The 25,475-nt window shown below is 48.2% G+C and overlaps 1 protein-coding gene across 3 annotated transcripts; it reads left to right on the top strand.

The window, feature by feature from the left end:
- Positions 1–117: 117 nt before the first annotated feature.
- On the top strand, positions 118–25,265 carry lnx2a (ligand of numb-protein X 2a). 3 transcript variants are annotated; one of them, XM_029695142.1, is made up of 12 exons: positions 120–260; positions 4,118–4,311; positions 4,582–4,964; positions 13,593–13,837; positions 13,920–14,057; positions 14,179–14,378; positions 14,505–14,909; positions 14,993–15,193; positions 17,068–17,245; positions 17,545–17,788; positions 21,655–21,813; positions 24,081–25,265. In XM_029695142.1, exons 2-12 carry the CDS (start codon positions 4,291–4,293, stop codon positions 24,214–24,216), a joined length of 2,310 nt encoding a protein of 769 aa, XP_029551002.1. In that variant the 5' UTR covers positions 120–260; positions 4,118–4,290; the 3' UTR covers positions 24,217–25,265. The 3 variants fall into 3 exon arrangements, with proteins under 3 accessions (XP_029551017.1, XP_029551002.1, XP_029551010.1); XM_029695150.1 differs by having other exon boundaries at positions 120–250; XM_029695157.1 differs by lacking the exons at positions 21,655–21,813; positions 24,081–25,265 and adding an exon at positions 17,906–18,457 and having other exon boundaries at positions 118–260.
- The last annotated feature ends 210 nt before the right edge of the window (positions 25,266–25,475 follow it).

Raw genomic sequence — 25,475 nt, forward strand, 5'->3', positions numbered from 1 at the left:
GTTAGTTTCGAACAGGCATAAAGGGAAACCTCTAATTTAATTTTGGGATTGACAGCACGAGACCCTGCCCCCTTCTGCTTGACTGACTGCTGGAGAAGAGCAGTGGGCGGGTTCTTCACGGCGAAAGTCACCGGGGCGTTTTATGTGCGGCTGCTACGGCTCTGCTTGTTGCGGTGAATGTGTGATTGAGGTCCGTTAATTGTCCCCTCTCGGGGCCGGAGTTCTCGGCACCAAGGAGAAGCCGGAATAGGTAATATAATGTATGTATTCTGATCGCACATCTTCACTGTCACGATGTCTAGAACATATATATATAAAGCAGGTTCTATATCTATGGTCTAGTAATAGTCTATAGCTTTCAATTGAAGTCGCTATTGTCCATCCATGATGTATCCATCTCAGCGCAATTCCACCGATCTCGAAGGAAGGGAGGGAGGAATCTGACAATCAGACAGACACTCCGGCTGGTTCACTCACCAGCCTAAATGGAGAAGGGTATTGGTGTCATCGAACCAATTATATGATCTATCTGAATCTGAATCTGCGTGTCGTCTTTCAGGGCAGTGCATAAAATGGGTAGTCAAATAATGCAATTTAAATAGATAGCCTTTGTTTGGTATATGCCGTTTTGTTCTCCCCTTCAATAAGCCATTATGTTATTCAGCCTTCAACAATATATATTCTAGGCTAGGCTATATTGAAACGAAACATGAAATGAAACATTGCATATTCAGGTTTGTTTGTTTTTTGCGAAGGTTGACAAGATGATTATGCTATTGAAAATCATGGTAGCCGTAATAGATCTTTGGGATTGTGGTTTTATTAGTCTACTGACTACCTTATTAACGTGATCAACTGTTCCTGAGGGCAAGGAGATATCGCGTTTTCCTCTTGTCTGACATGCAAGATTGTTGTAGACTATATGTTATAGTCATGGTTTACCCCTTGATTTGGGTTGGCAATAGGACAGACGTCATCTTCTTTGTTCGTTAGTTATCGGGTATTGTGCATTAGTCGCTGAGTCGCTGTAGGCCTTGTCTACTGCTGGTATCAATAGAAGGAGCAGAGAACAGCAAGCCTATGAATGAAATAACAATACAATAGCATAGTGGCCTTGAGGCGCCGGGTAACACAACAAAGACAATAACACACAAACACACACACACACGCTGTTGCAATCCAGCTATTTTGAAAGTAAGAGTCATTTAAGTCATTTAAGTGCTCTTGTAACTGCTGTATTATCCTGGCAGAAGGTTAAAAACAAAGGGTGAGCGAGAGAGCGGGAAAGAGAGAGAGATCTAACTTATAGACTGCATTAGTCTTGCATGTCAAACTTATACACAGCAGTGGTAGAAAGACACTGCACACACCCACAAACTCATACCCCAAAAGCATACACTGTGTGTGTACATACGTGTGTGAGTGTGTGTGTGTGAGTTAAAATGATGTCAGAGCTTTGTTATGGAAACAGAGGAGCCTTATGTCTACATGAATAATGCATCTCCAGCTGCACACATACATACACACACACACACACACACACACACACACACACACACACACACACACACACACACACACACACACACATTCACATAGAGACAGAAGCAGGTACTTAAAAGAAGGAAAAGGGTACCAGCAGTCAAGGAGACAGATGCAGGTTACATAGACAGGTTATATACAGGCATGTAGTCATGGAAACAACAGTCATAAAGACAGGCAGAAACAGCAGTGGCACGGTCAGAAGGACAGGAACAATTGAGAATATAGCCAGCAGCAGATAGAAGTGTACAAAAATAGAAAGGACACATGGAGGAGAGAACACTCCATCTCTATCTACACAGCTCTGAATGTCAAGCTCTACTGAACATGCTCCGTAGCCATGGAGACAGGAGCAGACCCTCACACAGACAGACAGAGGCTGCATCTTAACAGTCTAAAGTGGCTTCCTCTCTGCGTCATCTGTTTTGGTCGGAAATCCCAGGATCGGTGAAAGCAATATGGTGGACGACTATTTAGTATTTGCTATGACCTCTTCAGTTCTTTCAGATTCATGCAGATGGAGGCAAGGAGATGAGAATAGAGGCTGGTAGTCAAGTGTTATTAGCTTGGCTCTGTTTCATGCGTAAATACGCTCCCTTGTGTCGATTTGTGTCCATGAGCTCCTCAGGGACAGGGCTAGAGTACTGTAGTAGGGGAAGTGAGTCTAAATGGCTTTGGATGTGTAACACAGTGGAAATGACTGGTACACAATGCATTAGTTTTGAGGACGGCTCAGCATTGGGAATTTGTATGAGTGGTCGGCTGTGTTTCAGAGCTGCAAGGAGTTTTCCGTTAGCTCTGGCTCTCTCACGCTGCAGAACCGGCCAGAGTGCATCACACACACACACACACACACACACGTTTGTTTTACTATCCTTGTGGGGACCAAACAATTGACCCCCATTCAAAATCCTATTTTCCATAACCGATAACCCTTAACCTAACCCTAATCCTTAACTTAACCCTAACCTTTAACCTAACCCTAACCCTAATTGTAACCCTAAACCTGACCCCTAAGCCTAAAATAGCCTTATTCCTTGTGGGGACTGGCGAAATATCCTCACTTGACCAAATGTTTCTTGTTTTACTGTCCTTGTGAGGACTTCTGGTCCCCACAAGGATAGTAAAAACAAAAACACATCACACACACCACATACACACCACATACACACCACATGCACACCACATACACACCACATGCACACCACATACACACCACATGCACACCACATGCACACCACATACACACCACATGCACACCACATGCACACCACATACACACCACATACACACCACATGCACACCACATACACACCACATACACACCACATACACACCACATGCACACCACATACACACCACATGCACACCACATACACACCACATGCACACCACATACACACCACATACACACCACATGCACACCACATACACACCACATACACACCACATACACACCACATGCACACCACATACACACCACATACACACACATACACACCACATACACACCACATACACACCACATACACACCACATGCACACCACATACACACCACATACACACCACATACACACCACATACACACCACATGCACACCACATGCACACCACATGCACACCACATGCACACCACATACACACCACATACACACCACATACACACCACATACACACCACATGCACACCACATGCACACCACATACACACCACATACACACCACATGCACACCACATGCACACCACATACACACCACATACACACCACATGCACACCACATACACACCACATGCACACCACATACACACCACATACACACCACATACACACCACATACACACCACATACACACCACATGCACAGTGATCAGTTGGCAGTCTTCCACTCTTTTTTTCTTGTCCCTATCTCACAGCTCTCTCTCTCTTTCTGTCTTCATCTCTCATTTTCATTCTGTTTCTCTACTCCTTTGTTTTTCCATTTGACCCTTTCTCTCTGTCAACCTTTTTTCCTTTTCTCTTTCCATCTCTCTCTTCTCTCTCCTGTTTTCTTTCTCCCCTCCCTCCCCTCTCCCTTTCATATTCTCTCTCTCGTCTCTTTTTCTCACTACTTCTCTCTCTCTATCTCTCTATCCCTCTTTCTCTTCATCGTTCTAGCCCTCTCCCTTTTTATCTCTCTCTCCTTCCTCTCAACCATACCCATGTCCTCTCTGCCTCAATCCCAGATAATTCCGTCTGTCTCAATCCCAGATAATTCCTTCTGTCTCAATCCCAGATAATTCCCTCTCTGTGAGACTGTAATATTGCAGCAGGCGAGAGCGAAAGAGAGATTACACTGAGCAGGCGCAGTGCTACAGTACATCATCTCTGCACACACTACACACACTACACACACACGTTGATATAAACATGCACACATGTCACATATACACTAATACAATGCAAATATTTACCAAGTTATACAGTACTACACATGTATGCATGAGTACACACTCACATGCACACACGTGCAGAGACACACACACACAACACTATGTTTAATTTCCCAGCTTTTTAACCCCTGCTCTCTTACCTACAGGGTGATGTCTGATTGGCCACTGGGGGGCGGCTGTCCTCTCTGTCACCAGCTCACCCTCTGAGGCTTATGGGATAGGACGCCCCCCTCCCCACCCCTTTGTAACCTCCCGACCTGTAACCCCAGTGACGACTGTGCCAAAGGCCGTGCCTGGCGATTGGAGCCCTGGTCCTGACATGGGCAGCCCCGGCTGTGAGGTGGGTTTGGATTTTAGTTTGTACCCTCCCAGCTGTGTGTATGAGGGGTACTGGTACCATCGTGTTGAATTGTGTAATGCTGATCCTCTGATCTGCTATTTACCATTCCGATCCGCTAATTACCTTGTATACACAAAGAAAAGACAAATTGGTAATTACACTGTAATAACATACAGATTACTTGGTTGTTTCTTTGGGATTTATTCAAACAAGCTTTTCTGTTCAACTATCATTGTCCTCCAACATCTCCCATATAAATCTCTTCTCCAGGTGGGTCCGGCAGGGCCTGTGGAGCCCGTGCTGGAGGCCTTGTGTCCAGAGTGTGGTCAGATCCACCGGGCCTGGGAGAACCACCTCTATAACTATCGCCTGGAGGTGGACGATGACCTGGTGTGCCACATCTGTCTGCAGCCCCTGGTCCAACCCTTGGACACACCCTGCGGACACACCTTCTGTGCCCGCTGCCTCCGCAGCTTCCTCCAGGAGCGGGACTTCTGCCCGCTGGACCGGGACCGGCTACATCTGCAGGTGTGTAGGCGGAGCAGCATCCTGGTACACAAGCTGCTTGACAAGCTGTCTGTGTCCTGTCCCCTGGCCCCGGCCTGCAGCCTCAGCATGCCCCGCTGTGACCTGGAGGCTCACCTCAAACACAGGTAGAGTGGAGTCACACACACACACAAACACACAGACACACACACACACACACACACACACACACAAAACCAAAATAAACACACACACACACACACACACACACAGACACACACACACACACACAAAACCAAAATAAACACACACACACACACACACACACACACACACACACATGCACACACCTCACAATGTGAGTGGATATGTGACGGTGGGGAGCTCAGCAGGCTAGTAGTGTAAAGTACTAATTTCGGTTGCAGAATTTGGTCTCTAAGCTGTGATGTCTTGATGCTGACATGTGTAGTGTTAAAAACAGTAAATAGGACAGACATTACAGTTACTATGTAGAGATGATTCAACAGTTGAAGTCGGAAGTTTATATTCACTTAGGTCGGAGTCATTAAAACTCATTTTTCAACCACTCCACAAATTTCTTGTTAACAAACTATAGTTTGGCAAGTCAGTTAGGACATCTACTTTGTGCATGACAAGTAATTTTTCCAACAATTGTTTACAGACAGATTATTTCACTTATAATTCACTGTATCACAATTCCAGTGGGTCAGAAGTTTACATACACTAAGTTGACAGTGCCTTTGAACAGCTTGGAAAATTCCAGAAAATGATGTCAATGCTTTAGAAACTTCTGATAGGCTAATTGACATCATTTGAGTCAATTGGAGGTGTACCTGTGGATGTATTTCAAGGCTTACCTTCAAACTCAGTCCATCTTTGCTTGACATCATGGGAAAATCAAAAGAAATCAGCCAAGACCTCAGAAAGAAAATTGTAGACCTCCACAAGTCTGGTTCATCCTTGGGAGCAATTTCCAAATGCCTCAAGGTACCACGTTCATCTGTACAAACAATAGCACGCAAGTATAAACATTATGGGACCACACAGCCGTCATACCTGTCACGTCCTGACCAGTAAAGAGGTTATTTATTATTGTAGTTTGGTCAGGACGTGGCAGGGGGTGTTTGTTTTATGTGTTTCGTTTTTTTGGGGTTAATGTTCTATGTTAGTCTATTTCTATGTCTGTGTCTAGTTATTCTATTTCTATGTTTAGTTTATTGGGTTGACCTTCAATTGGAGGCAGCTGTTCCTCATTGCCTCTAATTGAAGGTCCTATTTAGTAGGGGTGTTTTTTCATGGGTTTTGTGGGTAGTTATTCAATGTGTAGCTGTATGTCTCACAGGACTGTTTCTCGTCGTTGTTTTGATTCAAGTGTTTATTTTGGTTTTCTTCACAATAAAGAAGATGAGTATTCACATTCCCGCTGCGCCTTGGTCCCATCTTTACGACGAACGTGACAATACCGCTCAGGAAGGAGACGCGCTTTGTCTCCTAGAGATTAACGTACTTTAGTGCGAAAAGTGCAAATCAATCCCAGAACAACAGCAAAGGACCTTGTGAAGATGCTGGAGGAAATAGGTACAAAAGTATCTATATCCACAGTAAAATGAGTCCTATATCGGTTTGCAAGCCGAAGAACACCATCTCAACCGTGAAGCACGGGGGTGGCAGCATCATGTTGTGGGGGTGCTTTGCTGCAAGAGGGACTGGTGCACTTCACAAAATAGATGGCATCATGAGGGAGGAAAATTATGTGGATATATTGAAGCAACATCTCAAGACATCAGTCAGGAAGTTAAAGCTTGGTTGCAAATGGGTCTTCCAAATGGACAATGACCCCAAGCATACTTCCAAAGTTGTGGCAAAATGGCTTAAGGACAACAAAGTCAAGGTATTGGAGTGGCCATCACAAAGCCCTAACCTCAATCCTGAAAAGGTGTGTGCGAGCAAGGAGGCCTACAAACCTAACTCAGTTACACCAGTCAGGAGGAATGGGTCAAAATTCACCCAGCTTATTGTTGGAAGCTTGTGGAAGGCTACCCGAAACGTTTGACCCAAGTTAAACAATTTAAAGGCAATGCTACCAAATACTAATTGAGTGTATCTAAACTTCTGACCCACTGGGAATGTGATGAAAGAAATAAAAGCTGAAATAAATCATTCTCTCTACTATTATTCTGACATTTCACATTCTTAAAATAAAGTGGTGATCCTAACTGACCTAAAACAGGAAATTCTTACTAGGATTAAATGTCAGGAATTGTGAAAAACTGAGTTTAAATGTATTTGGCTAAGGTGTATGTAAACTTCAACTGTATCTAAAGCTTATTGCTTGGTTTCTATAGCTAGCTTGAGTGCTAGCCTTTCGTCTTCAGCCAACTTGTTTGTTGTCCTGACTCCTGCTGTATTTGTATTTATAAAGGATCCTGGGGTCCTTTATCATTTTAAAAACATTACAATACATTCAGAACAAATTTCACAACACACTGTGTGCCCTCAGGCCCCTACTCCACTACCACATATCTACAACACAAAATACATGTGTACGTGTGTGTGTATAGTGCGTATGTTATCATGTGTGTGTATGCATGTGTCTGTACCTATGTTTGTGTTGCTTCACAGTCCCCACTGTTACTTAAGGTGTATTTTTATCTGTTTTTTAATTCTGTTTCTACTGTTTGCATCAGTTACCTGATGTGGAATAGAGTTCCATGTAGTCATGGATCTATGTAGTACTGTGCGCCTCACATAGTCTGTTCTGGACTAGGGGACTGTGAAGAGACCTCTGGTGGCATGTCTTGTGGGGTATGCATGTCTGTCTGAGCTGTGTGCTAGTCGTTTAAACAGACAGCTCGGTGCTTTCAACATGTCAAGTCAATCTTTCCTCCACTTTGAGCCAGGAGAGATTGACATGCATATTATTAATGTTTCTCACTGTGTACATCCAAGGGCCAGCCGTGCTGCCCTGTTCTGAGCCAATTGCAATTCCTAAGTCCCTCTTTGTGGCACCTGACCACACGACTGAACAGTAGTCCAGGTGCGACAAAACTAGAACCTGTAGAACCTGTAGAACCTGTCTTGTTGATAGTGTTGTTCAGAAGGTAGAGCAGGGCTTTATTATGGACCAACATCTCCCCATCTTATCATTCTGCTTATCATACCATTCTGCTACAAGACCATGGTGCTTGCCTACGGAGCTGTGAGGGGAACGGCACCTCCGTACCTTCAGGCTCTGATCAGGCCCTACACCCAAACAAGGGCACTGCGTTCATCCACCTCTGGCCTGCTGGCCCCCTACCTCTGCGGAAGCACAGTTCCCGCTCAGCCCAGTCAAAACTGTTCGCTGCTCTGGCACCCCAATGGTGGAACAAGCTCCCTCACGACGCCAGAACGGCGGAGTCAATCACCACCTTCCGGAGACACCTGAAACCCCACCTCTTCAAGGAATACCTAGGATAGGACAAAGTAATCCTTCTAACCCCCCCCCCCCAAAAAAAGATATAGATGTACTATTGTAAAGTGGTTGTTCCACTGGATATCATAAGGTGAATGCACCAATTTGTAAGTCGCTCTGGATAAGAGTGTCTGCTAAATGACTTAAATGTAAATGTAAATTTTATCTACTGTCGCATCAACAATGTTTTGACCATGTCAGTTTACATTTCAGGGTTACTCCAAGAAGTTTAGTCACCTCAACTTGCTCAATTTCCACATTATTTATTACAAGATTTAGTTGAGGTTTAGGGTTTAGTGTATGATTTGTCCCAAATACAATGCTTTTAGTTTTTTTTGTTATATTTAGGACTAACTTATTCCTTGCCACCCATTGTGAAACTAACTGCAGCTCTTTGTTAAGTGTTGCATTGATTTCACTCACTGTAGTAGCTGACGTGTAGTGTTGAGTCATCCGCATGCATAGATACACTGGCTTTACTCAAAGGATTTGACACGACAACAACAAAGGATTTGGATAAAGCTGGAACATGCTGCTTACTGAGCTACTCCTGAGCTGTGTGAGGTTGTAGACTGATTCTGGACTAGACCAGAGGAATGCCAACGAAGAACTGAGAAGGTTTCGTTTGCTGAATTCCACAGTGTGTAACTGTCCCTAGAGAAACTACTCTCCATTGCTGTGTTGATGCGTGGTCATTAAGGTTATAGCTGCTAAACGGACGGTGGAAAAAGTATCCAAATGTATAGATATTGTACCTTATTAGAAAATTAAATGAAAGTCACCCAGTAAAATACTGTTTGAGTAAAAGTCTAAAAGTATTTGGTTTTAAATATACTTAAGTATCAAAAATAAATGTAATTGCTAAAATATACTTAAGTATCAAAAGTAAAAGTATAAATCATTTCAAATTCCTTATATTAAGCAAACCAGATGGCACAATGTTCGTGTTTTTTAAATGTACGGATAGCCAGGGGCACACTCCAACACTCAGACTTAATTTACATACAAAGCATTTGTGTTTAATGAGTCCGCCAGATCAGAGGCAGTAGGGATGAGCAGGGATGTTCTTTTGATAGTTGTGTGAATTATATCATTGTCCTATCCTGCTAAGTATTCTAAATGTAATGAGTACTTTTGAGTGTCAGGGAAAATGCATGGAGTAAAAAGTACATTCTTTTCTTAAGGAATGTAGTGAAGTAAAAGTAAAAGTTGCCAAAAATATAAATAGTAAACTACAGATACCCCCCAAAACTACTTAAGTAGTACTTTAAAGTATTTTTTACTTAAGTACTTTACACCACTGTACACGGGACACCCACCCCTGCTCTACCCTGCACTGCACTGCCCTGCCCTGCACTGCTCTATCCTGCACTGCACTGCCCTGCCCTGCCCTACCCTGCACTGCTCTACCCTGCACTTCTCTACCCTGCACCTCTCTACCCTGTACTGCTCTACCCTGCACTGCTCTACCCTGCACTGCTCTACCCTGCACTGCTCTACACTGCACTGCTCTACTCTGCACTGCTTTACCCCGCAATGCTCTACCCTGCACGGCTCTACCCTGCACTGCTCTACACTGCACTGCTTTACCCTGCACTGCTCTACCCTGCACTGCTCTACCCTGCACTGCTCTACACTGCACTGCTCTACTCTGCACTGCTTTACCCTGCAATGCTCTACCCTGCACTGCTCTACTCTGCACTGCTCTACTCTGCACTGCTTTACCCTGCACTGCTCTACCCTGCACTGCTCTACCCTACACTGCTCTACCCTGCCCTGCAGTTTTCTACCCTGCCCTGCACTGCTCTGTCCTGTCCTGCTCTGTCCTGCCCTGCCCTGCTCTACCCTGCACTGCTCTACTCTGCACTGCTTTACCATGTCCTGCCCTGCCCTCCTGCCCTGCACTGCTTTACTCTGCCCTGCACTTCTCTACCCTGTTCTACCCTGCTCTCTGCTCTATTCTGCTCTGCTCTGCCCTACACTACTCTGCTCTGTCCTACCATGCTCTGCTCTCTGCCCTGCTCTGTCCAGCCTATGGCCCAGTGTCCACTAAAGCTCAATTCTAATTATTTTAAAGTGCATCCTCTCTTACTTCCTTCCTCCCTCAAAGTCATCACTGCTCTGTCAAGGTTGGATTGGTGAAACCAATGAGATGAAAACCTTTGCCAACAATGTCAACTTGGTCAACAAACATTGCCAGCAATTTTAATCAGTGATTGCCTCAATAAAGTAAGGAATGGAGGAAGGAAGGATACCTTTTAAAGTGTTTAAACAAAGTGTAAGATGCTAGGTCAGAAAAATACAGGTTTAGGCAACCTAATAATTCCATGTGGCAGCGTTAGAAAATAAACAAAATCATTGGACCAGCGCCATTGCTAATTCTACAGGATGAGCATTAAACACGTGACCAGCCGTCTGGAAATCAAATAATACAGTGGTTGAAGATCAATTGAAAAACGTTTAAATGAATAGAATGACAGTAAAACAGTTATGCTATCATTTACTTCCAGACTGACAAGATGGTGTGGACAGACATGGCTGCCCTGTTCGTATTTTTCTTGTTGGGTGTCACTGCACTGTTGGAGCTATGAACATAAGCATTTCACTAAACCCGTGATAAAATCTGCAAAATACGTATATGCAACCAATCCAATTTTATTTTATTCGATTTTTGCCCACGGCGCTGAACATTTATGGATAGAATTGTTACATTGCCTTTGGAACCTTCAACCTACACTAGATGTCCACTATACCTTCTCCTCACTAGATATCCACTATAGCTTCTCCTCACTAGATATCCACTACACCTTCTCCTCACTAGATATCCACTACACCTTCTCCTCACTAGATATCCACTACACCTTCTCCTCAGCGTATGGACAAGTATACAAAATTGCTTCCCACTGGGCAACCAGTTGTGGCAGGTGAGCTATGTCTCACTCCAAGTGTTCCCTAGGTCTTTCTGAGGTGTTTGTGCATGACTGGGCATTCTTTGCTCTGTTCTTAAAGCATCTATAGATTAAGGCCCAGGTCCATGTGGGTTGTTCCCTATGCCCCAACCCTAAGATAGTAATGAAGCTAAGGACGGATGAGATCACGAGAGACAGAATTGGGTGTCTGTCAGCTTGGACATTTAATACTGTGTCACTAAAGCCGCCTTAAAGTCAGAGATTAGAACAGAAGACTGCCAGGGCACTTGGTAGTAGGGATGACCAGGGATGTTCTCTGTTTAGTGAGTCCTCCAGATCAGAGGTAGTAGGGATGACCAGGGATGTTCTCTGTTAAGTGAGTCCTCCAGATCAGAGGTAGTAGGGATGACCAGGGATGTTCTCTGTTAAGTGAGTCCTCCAGATCAGAGGCAGTAGGAATGACCAGGGATGTTCTCTGTTTAGTGAGTCCTCCAGATCAGAGGTAGTAGGGATGACCAGGGATGTTCTCTGTTTAGTGAGTCCTCCAGATCAGAGGCAGTAGGAATGACCAGGGATGTTCTCTGTTAAGTGAGTCCTCCAGATCAGAGGCAGTAGGAATGACCAGGGATGTTCTCTGTTAAGTGAGTCCTCCAGATCAGAGGTAGTAGGGATGACCAGGGATGTTCTCTGTTTAGTGAGTCCTCCAGATCAGAGGCAGTAGGGATGACCAGGGATGTTCTCTGTTTAGTGAGTCCTCCAGATCAGAGGCATTAGGGATGACCAGGGATGTTCTCTGTTAAGTGAGTCCTCCAGATCAGAGGTAGTAGGGATGACCAGGGATGTTCTCTGTTTAGTGAGTCCTCCAGATCAGAGGTAGTAGGGATGACCAGGGATGTTCTCTGTTAAGTGAGTCCTCCAGATCAGAGGCAGTAGAGATGACCAGGGATGTTCTCTGTTTAGTGAGTCCTCCAGATCAGAGGTAGTAGGGATGACCAGGGATGTTCTCTGTTAAGTGAGTCCTCCAGATCAGAGGTAGTAGGGATGACCAGGGATGTTCTCTGTTTAGTGAGTCCTCCAGATCAGAGGTAGTAGGGATGACCAGGGATGTTCTCTGTTTAGTGAGTCCTCCAGATCAGAGGCAGTAGGGATGACCAGGGATGTTCTCTGTTTAGTGAGTCCTCCAGATCAGAGGTAGTAGGGATGACCAGGGATGTTCTCTGTTAAGTGAGTCCTCCAGATCAGAGGTAGTAGGGATGACCAGGGATGTTCTCTGTTTAGTGAGTCCTCCAGATCAGAGGTAGTAGGGATGACCAGGGATGTTCTCTGTTTAGTGAGTCCTCCAGATCAGAGGTAGTAGGGATGACCAGGGATGTTCTCTGTTTAGTGAGTCCTCCAGATCAGAGGCAGTAGGGATGACCAGGGATGCTCTCTGTTTAGTGAGTCCACCAGATCAGAGGCAGTAGGAATGACCAGGGATGTTCTCTGTTTAGTGAGTCCTCCAGATCAGAGGTAGTAGGGATGACCAGGGATGTTCTCTGTTTAGTGAGTCCTCCAGATCAGAGGCAGTAGGGATGACCAGGGATGTTCTCTGTTTAGTGAGTCCTCCAGATCAGAGGCAGTAGGGATGACCAGGGATGTTCTCTGTTTAGTGAGTCCTCCAGATCAGAGGCAGTAGGGATGACCAGGGATGCTCTCTGTTTAGTGAGTCCACCAGATCAGAGGTAGTAGGGATGACCAGGGATGTTCTCTGTTTAGTGAGTCCTCCTGTGGGTGAGTGGGTGGGTGGGTGGGTGTGGGTGTGTGGGTGGGTGGGTGGGTGTGGGGGTGGGTGGGTGGGTGGGTGTGGGTGTGTGGGTGGGTGTGGGGGTGTGTGGGTGGGTGTGTGTGTGGGTTGGTGGGTGGGTGGGTGGGTGGGTGTGTGTGTGTGAGGGTGGGTGGATGTGTGGGTGGGTGGGTGTGTGGGTGGGTGGGTGGGTGTGTGTGTGGGTGGGTGTGTGGGTGTGCGCGCGTGCAATGTATGAAACTGTACATGCAGTTTTAAAGGTTGACTTTGGGCACGAAAAACCTCCACCCCTTTCTCAATCTTCTAACAGAAATGCGGTGTGCCTTTGGTGGTTTGTCGATGTGTCATTCTGGTCATGCGGGCTGCGGCAGATGAAGCTTGTTCATTAGCTAAGCTAACCACTTGTAGCTAGCCAGTAACTCCTCCAGTATGTGTTGATGTCATTTCACAGGATATGTTTTTGGAAGGAAGCTGAGAGATCGGTAAGAAATGTCACTTCTGTAGCCAAGTGTCTTATTCATCCTAATGTTTTTGTTTTTAAGCATTAAATGACCTGGTATGATTGGGAAAAAACGATATAACTGATCAATGCACTAAGTCGACCCCCACATCCCCTCTCTGTGTCCAGGTGTCCGGGGACGCAGTGTCAGGAGACCAGTTTAGAGGGACCACCATGTGATCCCGGGGAGGAGGGAGCCATGGTGACCAGCCCCTCCAGGTCCCCACGCGCCCTCCAGACGGAGACAGACCTGCAGGAGGAGAGCTCCTCCTCGCCCCCTGGTGGCACCTCCACCACCGAAAGCAGCGTCCCCATGTGGACCGACGAGCCTGGATTGGACAACCCCGCCTTCGAGGAGAGCAATGAGGAGGACAGTGAGTAACAACTGTGTGTGTGTGTGTGTGTGTGTGTGTGTGTGTGTGTGTGTGTGTGTGTAACCCCTCTCTCTGTGTGTAGGTTTGGTAGGGTTGGAGTGTGTGGTGCCCAGGGTAAAGCGACCCCTCAGTAACCCGTGCATCCACCTCCTCCGCACCGCCAGCTCTGCCTCCTCTGGATGGGACTGCCCAGAGTCACCGCCCCTCTCTGCAGAAGAGGGTACAACATCACTTCTTCCATCTGACTTCCTGTCTCTAACCTTCCAATGTAATCATGTCGAATCTAAACATTCATGAATATAAGAGATTGATGTGCTTCCATGTCCCTGTGTATTTCCCAGGTAGTGTGAAGCTGCCGTCCCTTCCAGAGGGTGAGATCACCACCATCGAGGTCCACCGCTCCAACCCCTATGTAGAACTGGGCATCAGCATCGTCGGGGGCAACGAGACGCCTCTCATCAACGTGGTGATCCAGGAAGTGTACCGTGATGGGGTCATTGCTCGAGATGGCAGGCTTCTGGCCGGGGACCAGATACTACAGGTGAGGACCATGGATCCATCCTCACCTCTTCCTCACCTTTTCTACTCTAATATTCCTCCAAAGCCAAGCTCCCTCCTTCTCCCTCTCCCTCTCCTAATGTCCCTCTCTTTTTCTCCCTCTCTGCAGGTCAACAGTGTAGACATCAGCAATGTGGCCCATAACTTTGCTCGCTCAACGTTGGCACGCCCCTGTGCCACACTGCAGCTCACTGTCCTAAGGGAGCGCCGCTGTGTCTCTCGCCCACCCCCCTCCACCACCCCCTCAGTGCCCCACGCCCCCTGTTCCACCCCAGAGGGTACTCCGTCCAGCCCTGCCAGCCTGAGGATCACCCTGCAGAAGCGGGACTCGTCGGAGCAGCTGGGCATCAAGCTGGTGCGGAGGACTGACGAGGTGGGGGTGTTTGTGTTAGACCTGCTGGACGGCGGCCTAGCGGCCAAGGACGGGAGGCTGTGTAGTAACGACCGAGTGCTGGCGGTCAACGAGCAGGACCTACGCCATGGCACGCCTGAACAGGCTGCTCAGATCATACAGGTAAGACTGCTAGGAGATAAACAGTGTTTCTGACCATCCTCTAGTGGATGGCTAACTCTACTCCCTTTTCCTGTCAACTACAGGCCAGCGGCGAAAGAGTCTATCTGCTGATTGGCCGTCCCAGCAAGCCTACCCTTCCCCCTCCATCAAGCTCCGCCTCCAACAAAGATCTGTACTGCCATGACCACTTCCTCCCCAACCACCACCACCATCACCACAGCTTCTCCCCCAACCCCAGCACCGTGCCCACCTGCGCCCACCTGGCCCGCTCCAGCACCCACAGAGTGAGTACACACCTGAGGGAGTGTGTGTGTCTGACTGTGTTTGTTCATATGTATCTGTTTATGCTGGAGGCCTCTCCCAATGTGCATTATACACCATAGGACCACTCTTAGTGTGTGTGCGTGCGTGTGTGTGTGTGTGTGTGTGTGTGTGTGTGTGTGTGTGTGTGTGTGTGTGTGTGTGTGTGTGTGTGTGTGTACACAGTTGAAGTCGGAAGTTTACATACACCTTAGCCAAACACATTTAAACTCAGTTTATCACAATTCCTGACATTGAATTATAGTAAAAATTCCCTGTTTTAGGTCAGTTAGGATCACCACTTTATTTTAAGAATGTGAAATGTCAGAATAATAGTAGAGAGAATGATTTATTTCAGCTTTTATTTCTTTCATCACATTCCCAGTGGGTCAGAAGTTTACATAAACTCAATTAATATTTGGTAGCATTGCCTTTAAATTGTTTAACTTGGGTCAAACGTTTCGGGTAGCCTTCCACAAGCTTCCCACAATAAGTTGGTTGAATTTTGGCCCATTCCTCCTGACAGAGCTGGTGTAACTGAGTCAGGTTTGTAGGCCTCCTTGCTCGCACACACTTTTTCAGTTCTGCCCACAAATGTTCTATAGGATTGAGGTCAGGGCTTTGTGATGGCCACTCCAATACCTTGACTTTGTTGTCCTTAAGCCATTTTGCCACAACTTTGGAAGTATGCTTGGGGTCATTGTCCATTTGGAAGACCCATTTGCGACCATGCTTTAACTTCCTGACTGATGTCTTGAGATTTTCCTTCAATATATCCACATAATTTTCCTCCCTCATGAGGCCATCTATTTTGTGAAGTGCACCAGTCCCTGTTTGCAAGCCTCCCCCTTTTTCCTCCAAACATAACGATGCTCATTATGGCCTAACAGTTCTATTTTTGTTTCATCAGACAAGAGGACATTTCTCCAAAAAGTAAGATTTTTGTCCCCGTGTGCAGTTGGAAACCGTAGTCTGACTTTTTTATGGCAGTTTTGGAGCAGTGGCTTCTTCCTTGCTGAGAGGCCTTTCAGGTTATTTCGATATAGATACTTTTGTACCTGTTTCCTCCAGCATCTTCACGATGTCCTTTGGTGATGTTCTGGGATTGATTTGCACTTTTCGCACCAAAGTACGTTCATCTCTAGGAGACAAAACGCATCTCCTTCCTGAGCGGTATGGCGGCTGCGTGGTCCCATGGTGTTTATACTTGCGTACTATTGTTTGTACAGATGAACTTGGTACCTTTAGGCATTTGGAAATTGCTCCTAAGGATGAACCAGACTTGTGGAGGTCTCCAATTTTTTTCTGAGGTCTTGGCTGATTTCTTTTGATTTTCCCATGATGTCAAGCAAAGAGGCACTGAGTTTGAAGGTAGGCCTTGAAATACATCCACAGGTACACCTCCAATTGACTCAAATGATGTCAATTAGCCTATCAGAAGCTTCTAAAGCATTGACATCATTTTCTGGAATTGTCCAAGCTGTTCAAAGGCACAGTCAACTTAGTGTATGTAAACTTCTGACCCACTGGAATTGTGATACAGTGAATTATAAGTGAAATAATTGTCTGTAAACAATTGTTGGAAAAATTACTTGTGTCATGCACAAAGTAGATGTCCTAACCGACTTGCCAAAACTATAGTTTGTTAACAAGAAATTTGTGGAGTGGTTGAAAAACGAGTTTTAATGACTGCAACATAAGTGAATGTAAACTTCCGACTTCAACTGTATTTATATGTGTGTGTGTGTGTGTGTGTGTGTGTGTGTGTGTGTGTGTGTGTGTGTGTGTGTGTGTGTGTGTGTGTGTGTGTGTGTGTGTGTGTGTGTGTGTGTGTGTGTGTGTGTGTGTGTGTGTGTAGGACCTGTCCCAGTGTGTGACCTGTAGGGAGAAACACATCACTGTGAAGAAGGAGCCTCATGAGTCTCTGGGTATGACCGTGGCCGGGGGGCGGGGCAGCAAGAGCGGCGAGCTGCCCATCTTTGTGACCAGCGTCCAACCACATGGCTGCCTGTCACGGGTTGGACGAATCAAACAAGGTGAGCTGTGGGCTACATCACAGCCTGTTAGATTGTCCAGGCCAAGTTCTTATTTGGTTTGGCTCATTATCTGCCACAGCTACATTCTCAGAGGTCAGTGTTTGAATGTTCTCTCTCAGGACTCTTTGTCCTTAAGTAACAATGTATTTCTCTATGTCCCTCTCGCTCCTTCTATCTCTCCCTCTTTCTCTCTGTCTCTGCACTCTTCCGGTTCTTCGCTCTGCCTCACCAACTCCTGTTTTCACTGTCTCTGTTTTCCTCTCTCTCTCATTCTCTCTCTGTCCCCTCCTCTCCTGCAGGTGACATCCTCCTGAGTATCAACGACCAGGACCTGACCTATCTCAGCCACAGCGAGGCGGTTGGTACCCTGAAGGCCAGTGCGGCGTCACCCTCCGTCCAGCTGAGGGCGCTGGAGGTCAGCATGGTGGAGGAGCCGGATCAGAGCCCCGTGGACCAGCTGCTGCCCACACACCACCACACACACGACTCGGACTACGACTCCTCCTGGTCCCCCTCCTGGGTCCTGTGGCTCGGCCTGCCCAGGTAAACAGGAGATATAGAAGACATACCTCGTTGGGTTGGACTCACCTGGGGTGGTTGGGATGTTGGGGGTTTGTGTGTGAAAATATTGCTTTGATTTATTCAGTGTTTTCATATTAGTGTAGGTGAAGCAGAGGAGACAAGGAAAGGAAGCAAGTTGACTAGTGAGATCCACCCCATGATTCACCTGAAGTAATCTGAAGTAATCTGAAATAATCTGTGGAGAATGTGTAGTCGGAGCATTTGTGTTGATCTTGATTTGAGTGTGTTCTGTGTTGGGATGAAAATGTCACACAGATCATGTATTATGTGTGTGTGTTGACGTGTGTGTGTTGATGTGTGTGTGTGTGTTGACATGTGTGTGTTGTCCTGAACGGCGCTGTAAACATCAGCAGCTGTGGATTATCAACTGAGGGGCATGTGGTGACATCCCCAATGTCTCTCCCTCATTCATCCTTCTGAGACTGGTACAGAGAGGACAGCCTCAAACTCACCCCTCCCTTTTTCTATCGTTCTCTCCTTTTGTTCCGCTCTGTCTCTCTTTCTCTCCTCCCTCTCTGAATCTCGTTCCTCCAACTCTCTTTTCCTCCCCACCTCGGTCTTTCTCCATCTCTTATCCTTTCACCCTTTCTCTTGCCCTACTTCCCTCTCTCTCTAAACCTGGCCCCTCCCTCTCTCTCTAAACCTGGCCCCTCCCTCTCTCTAAACCTGGCCACGCCCTCTCTCTCTAAACCTGGCCCCTCCCTCTCTCTCTAAACCTGGCCCTCCCTCTCTCTCTAAACCTGGCCCTCCCTCTCTCTCTAAACCTGGCCCCTCCCTCTCTCTCTAAACCTGGCCCCTCCCTCTCTCTCTAAACCTGGCCCCTCCCTCTCTCTCTAAACCTGGCCCCTCCCTCTCTCTCTAAACCTGGCCCCTCCCTCTCTCTCTAAACCTGGCCCCTCCCTCTCTCTCTAAACCTGGCCACTCCCTCTCTCTCTAAACCTGGCCACGCCCTCTCTCTCTAAACCTGGCCACGCCCTCTCTCTCTAAACCTGGCCACGCCCTCTCTCTCTAAACCTGGCCCCTCCCTCTCTCTCTAAACCTGGCCCCTCCCTCTCTCTCTAAACCTGGCCCCTCCCTCTCTCTAAACCTGGCCCCTCCCTCTCTCTCTAAACCTGGCCCCTCCCTCTCTCTCTAAACCTGGCCCCTCCCTCTCTCTCTAAAACCTGGCCCCCCCTCTCTCTCTAAACCTGGCCCCTCCCTCTCTCTCTAAACCTGGCCCCTCCCTCTCTCTAAACCTGGCCCCTCCCTCTCTCTCTAAACCTGGCCCCTCCCTCTCTCTCTAAACCTGGCCCCTCCCTCTCTCTCTAAACCTGGCCCCTCCCTCTCTCTCTAAACCTGGCCCCTCCCTCTCTCTCTAAACCTGGCCCCTCCCTCTCTCTCTAAACCTGGCCCCTCCCTCTCTCTCTAAACCTGGCCCCTCCCTCCCTCTCTCTCTAAACCTGGCCCCTCCCTCTCTCTCTAAACCTGGCCCCTCCCTCTCTCTCTAAACCTGGCCCCTCCCTCTCTCTCTAAACCTGGCCCCTCCCTCTCTCTCTAAACCTGGCCCCTCCCTCTCTCTCTAAACCTGGCCCCTCCCTCTCTCTCTAAACCTGGCCCCCCCTCTCTCTCTAAACCTGGCCCTCCCTCTCTCTCTAACCTGGCCCCTCCCTCTCTCTCTAAACCTGGCCCCTCCCTCTCTCTAAACCTGGCCACGCCCTCTCTCTCTAAACCTGGCCCCTCCCTCTCTCTCTAAACCTGGCCACGCCCTCTCTCTCTAAACCTGGCCACGCCCTCTCTCTCTAAACCTGGCCCCTCCCTCTCTCTCTAAACCTGGCCACGCCCTCTCTCACTAAACCTGGCCCCTCCCTCCCTCTCTAAACCTGGCCCCTCCCTCTCTCTAAACCTGGCCCCTCCCTCTCTCACTAAACCTGGCCCCTCCCTCTCTCTAAACCTGGCCCCTCCCTCTCTCTCTAAACCTGGCCCCTCCCTCTCTCACTAAACCTGGCCCCTCCCTCTCTCTAAACCTGGCCCCTCCCTCTTTCACTAAACCTGGCCCCTCCCTCTCTCTAAACCTGGCCACGCCCTCTCTCTCTAAACCTGGCCCCTCCCTCTCTCACTAAACCTGGCCACGCCCTCTCTCTCTAAACCTGGCCCCTCCCTCTCTCACTAAACCTGGCCCCTCCCTCTCTCACTAAACCTGGCCACGCCCTCTCTCTCTAAACCTGACCCCTCCCTCTCTCACTAAACCTGGCCCCTCCCTCTCTCTAAACCTGGCCCCTCCCTCTCTCTCTAAACCTGGCCCCTCCCTCTCTCACTAAACCTGGCCCCTCCCTCTCTCTAAACCTGGCCCCTCCCTCTCTCACTAAACCTGGCCCCTCCCTCCCTCTCTAAACCTGGCCCCTCCCTCTCTCTCTAAACCTGGCCCCTCCCTCTCTCACTAAACCTGGCCCCTCCCTCTCTCTAAACCTGGCCCCTCCCTCTCTCTCTAAACCTGGCCCCTCCCTCTCTCACTAAACCTGGCCCCTCCCTCTCTCTAAACCTGGCCCCTCCCTCTCTCTCTAAACCTGGCCCCTCCCTCTCTCTAAACCTGGCCACGCCCTCTCTCTCTAAACCTGGCCCCTCCCTCTCTCACTAAACCTGGCCACGCCCTCTCTCTCTAAACCTGGCCCCTCCCTCTCTCACTAAACCTGGCCACGCCCTCTCTCTCTAAACCTGGCCCCTCCCTCTCTCACTAAACCTGGCCCCTCCCTCTCTCTAAACCTGGCCCCTCCCTCTCTCACTAAACCTGGCCCCTCCCTCCCTCTCTCACTAAACCAGGCTCCTCTCTCACTAAACCTGGCCCCTCTCTCACTAAACCTGGCCCCTCTCTCACTAAACCTGGCCCCTCCCTCCCTCTCTCACTAAACCTGGCCCCTCCCTCCCTCTCTCACTTAACCTGGCCCCTCCCTCCCTCTCTCACTAAACCTGGCCCCTCGCTCTCTCTCTCACTAAACCTGGCCCCTCGCTCTCTCTCTCTCTAAACCTGGCCCCTCCCTCCATCTCTCTCTAAACCTGGCCACGCCCTCTCTCTCTAAACCTGGCCCCTCCCTCTCTCACTAAACCTGGCCCCTCCCTCTCTCACTAAACCTGGCCCCTCCCTCTCTCTAAACCTGGCCCCTCCCTCTCTCACTAAACCTGGCCCCTCCCTCCCTCTCTCACTAAACCTGGCCCCTCCCTCTCTCACTAAACCTGGCCCCTCCCTCCCTCTCTCACTAAACCTGGCCCCTCTCTCACTAAACCTGGCCCCTCTCTCACTAAACCTGGCCCCTCTCTCACTAAACCTGGCCCCTCCCTCCCTCTCTCACTAAACCTGGCCCCTCCCTCCCTCTCTCACTTAACCTGGCCCCTCCCTCCCTCTCTCACTAAACCTGGCCCCTCGCTCTCTCTCTCTCTAAACCTGGCCCCTCCCTCCATCTCTCACTAAACCTGGCCCCTCCCTCCCTCTCTCACTAAACCTGGCCCCTCCCTCCCTCTCTCACTAAACCTGGCCCCTCCCTCCCTCTCTCACTAAACCTGGCCCCTCCCTCCCTCCCTCTCTCACTAAACCTGGCCCCTCCCTCCCTCTCTCACTAAACCTGGCCCCTCCCTCCCTCTCTCACTGAACCTGGCCCCTCCCTCCCTCTCTCACTAAACCTGGCCCCCCCCCTCCCTCTCTCTCTCTAAACCTGGCCTCTCCATCTAAACCTGGCCCCCCCCTCTAAACCTGGCCCTCCCTCTGCCTCTCAACCTGGCCCCTCCCTCTCCATCTCCCCCTTCTTCTGTCTCCCTCACTAAAACACTGACTCATTCTTTCCATCCATTTATCTCAGCTTCCTTCACAGTAGCCATGAGATTGTTCTGCGTAGAAGTCACCCTGGGAGCTGGGGCTTCAGCATTGTTGGGGGATACGAGGAAAACCATAGCAACCAGGCATTCTTCATCAAGACCATTGTCCTTGGAACGCCTGCATACTATGATGGCCGCCTCAAGTAAGCCATCATTCATGTTGTTGGCTTGTAAGCATAAAGACACATTTCCATTCTTTGTAAGTTAATAGGCAATAAAGTATATACACATATATACACTGCTCAAAAAAATAAAGGGAACACTTAAACAACACAATGTAACTCCAAGTCAATCACACTTCTGTGAAATCAAACTGTCCACTTAGGAAGCAACACTGATTGACAATAAATTTCACATGCTGTTGTGCAAATGGAATAGACAACAGGTGGAAATTATAGGCAATTAGCAAGACACCCCCAATAAAGGAGTGGTTCTGCAGGTGGGGACCACAGGCCACTTCTCAGTTCCTATGCTTCCTGGCTGATGTTTTGGTCACTTTTGAATGCTGGCGGTGCTTTCACTCTAGTGGTAGCATGAGACGGAGTCTACAACCCACACAAGTGGCTCAGGTAGTGCAGCTCATCCAGGATGGCACATCAATAAGGAGCTGTGGCAAGAAGGTTTGCTGTGTCTGTCAGCGTAGTGTCCAGAGCATGGAGGCGCTACCAGGAGACAGGCCAGTACATCAGGAGATGTGGAGGAGGCCGTAGGAGGGCAACAACCCAGCAGCAGGACCACTACCTCCGCCTTTGTGCAAGGAGGAGCAGGAGGAGCACTGCCAGAGCCCTGCAAAATGACCTCCAGCAGGCCACAAATGTGCATGTGTCTGCTCAAACAGACTCCATGAGGGTGGTATGAGGGCCCGACGTCCACAGGTGGGGGTTGTGCTTACAGCCCAACACCGTGCAGGACGTTTGGCATTTGCCAGAGAACACCAAGATTGGCAAATTCGCCACTGGCGCCCTGTGCTATTCACAGATAAAAGCAGGTTCACACTGAGCACGTGACAGACGTGACAGAGTCTGGAGACGCCGTGGAGAACGTTCTGCTGCCTGCAACATCCTCCAGCATGACCGGTTTGGCGGTGGGTCAGTCATGGTGTGGGGTGGAATTTCTTTGGGGGGCCGTACAGCCCTCCATGTGCTCGCCAGAGGTAGCCTGACTGCCATTAGGTACCGAGATGAGATCCTCAGACCCCTTGTGAGACCATATGCTGGTGCGGTTGGCCCTGGGTTCCTCCTAATGCAAGACAATGCTAGACCTCATGTGGCTGGAGTGTGTCAGCAGTTCCTGCAAGAGGAAGGCATTGATGCTATGGACTTGCCCGCCCGTTCCCCAGACCTGAATCCAATTGAGCACATCTGGGACATCATGTCTCGCTCCATCCACCAACGCCACGTTGCACCACAGACTGTCCAGGAGTTGGCGGATGCTTTAGTCCAGGTCTGGGAGGAGATCCCTCAGGAGACCATCCGCCACCTCATCAGGAGCATGCCCAGGCATTGTAGGGAGGTCATATAGGCACGTGGAGGCCACACACACTACTGAGCCTCATTTTGACTTGTTTTAAGGACATTACATCAAAGTTGGATCAGCCTGTAGTGTGGTTTTCCACTTTAATTTTGAGTGTGACTCCAAATTCAGACCTCCATGGGTTGATAAATTGGATTTCCATTGATTATTTTTGTGTGATTTTGTTGTCAGCACATTCAACTATGTAAAGAAAAAAGTATTTAATAAGATTATTTCTTTCATTCAGATCTAGGATGTGTTGTTTAAGTGTTCCCTTTATTTTTTTGAGCAGTATATATACACATACATACAAACACACACAGAGTATATAAATCATTAGGAACACCTGCTCTTTCCATGACAGACTGACCAGGTGAATCCAGGTGAAAGCTATGACCCCTTATTGATGTCACCTGTTAAATCCACTTCAATCAGTGTAGTTGAAGGGGAGGAGACAGGTTAAAGGAGGATTTTTAAGCCTTAAGACATTTGAGACATTGAATGGCACACATACACAATCAGAGGGTGAACGGGAAAGACAAAAGATTTAAGTGCCTTTGAATGGGGTATGGTAGTAGAGGCCAGGCGCACCGTTTTGTGTCAAGAGCTGCAACGTTGCTGGGTTTTTCAGGCTCAACTGTTTCCCGTGTGTATCAAGAATGGTCCACCACCCAAAGGACATCCAGCCAACTTGACACAACTGTGGGAAACATGGGCCAGCATCCCTTTGGAATGCTTTCTACACCTTGTAGAGTCCATTCCCCTGATGAATTGAGGCTGTTCTGAGGGTAAAGGAGGTGCAACTGAATATTGGGAAGGGGTTCTTCATGTTGGGTATAGTCAGTGTATATGGTCCATCCATATTGATGTTCCCCTCTGTGTCCCCTCTGTACCCTAGGTGTGGGGACATGATAGTGGCGGTTAACGGGCTGTCTACGGCTGGTATGAGCCACTCAGCCCTGGTACCCATGCTGAAGGAGCAGCGTAGCAGAGTGGCTCTCACCGTGGTCTCCTGGCCTGGCAGCCTGGCATAGAACCGGGTCAAACTGCACTGGAGCCAAACTTCACTGGACTGCATCATGCCATGCTGAAATTACTCTAGACTGTATCTAACCAGGGCCAAATCATGCTAGACTGCATTGAAACCAAGCTATGGTGCCAAATCATGCCATACTGAAATTGCTCTTGATCGGACTTACTGTAACCTGGGACAAAACACATGGACTACATCAAACCAGGCTAGAGTGAACCTGGCCCTCCTAGGCAAAATCCCTTGATACTAGGCTGGACTGTGCCAGCCCCACACCACACTGCACTCACACATACTGATGTGTTCCTACAGATGCAGTATCTTAATTTGATCACCCTGTTGCAGAACTATCCTGCAATGCAGGACATTTCAAATTTGTAGTGTATGAGGTTTAAAAAGGCTTCGGAAGTTTGTAATGTCCACTTTAAAATGTCAGACTTAATTTTTCCTTACGAAAAATGTATCAAAACGCTACAAAAATGTCCATTCTTTATAATCAACATTTCCTGCTGTAGCAAACTGGCTGAAATTAAGAACCTATATCTGTATGGTCATGTTACCGGTCTTCACTCCCACACAGAGAGAGTGGGACTATCTGTTAAAGGACAGTATATTGTCTCTGTTTCCCTTCACTGGACTCCAGTAGTAGATACCAGGGGCATATTCACGTGGCCGCAACGTTACAGAACGTTTCAGATAGAAATTCCCTGCATAGAACAGGATTCTCTGCCATGTAGAATGAAATAGATCAGCTCATGGCCATGTATTTCTGTCATTATAAAACGCTTCTAGGGTTATGTTCAGGAGGAGAAATCATTTTTAAACGAAGTTCAGGTAACACCTGTTTCCAAACAATTTTAAAAATTCACCCAGTCATTCCTACTGAATAAACCCAGGCCTTACCAAATCCCTGCCAAGCCCTGGAGGCCCGACCCGCCCCCCTGGACACAGCCTTAGGCCTCATCACCGTGACGACCCAGCCGTCAGCTTGTTGGGGATTTATACGTGTGTGAATGTGTATTCTGCGGTTTAATAAAGACTTCCCACAGAGCGCATACGAGTCAGTTCTCTTACCTAGAAGTCCATCCACCGTGCTTGTGTGTGTGTGCCACCTCTGCCTGGCCCCACACCTTCATAGTGAAAGAGGAAAACATGTCTTTGGCACGCTAGTTTACTGTAGTCAGTTCAGCACCTGGATGCATTTATATTTTAGTAATTTAGCAGATGCGACTTACAGGAGTAATTTGGGTTAAGAGCCTTGCT

Source organism: Salmo trutta, chromosome 2 (assembly GCF_901001165.1).
Source record: "Salmo trutta chromosome 2, fSalTru1.1, whole genome shotgun sequence".
In the NCBI taxonomy this organism is placed as follows: domain Eukaryota; kingdom Metazoa; phylum Chordata; class Actinopteri; order Salmoniformes; family Salmonidae; genus Salmo; species Salmo trutta.

Excerpts from the sequence above, each read along its gene's own strand:
- lnx2a (XM_029695142.1), top strand. The coding sequence starts at position 4,291 with ATGGGCAGCCCCGGCTGTGAG. Across the intron at positions 14,379-14,504 it reads CCGGGGACCAGATACTACAG|GTCAACAGTGTAGACATCAG; the intron begins GTGAGGACCATG and ends CCCTCTCTGCAG. Across the intron at positions 15,194-17,067 it reads CCCGCTCCAGCACCCACAGA|GACCTGTCCCAGTGTGTGAC; the intron begins GTGAGTACACAC and ends GTGTGTGTGTAG.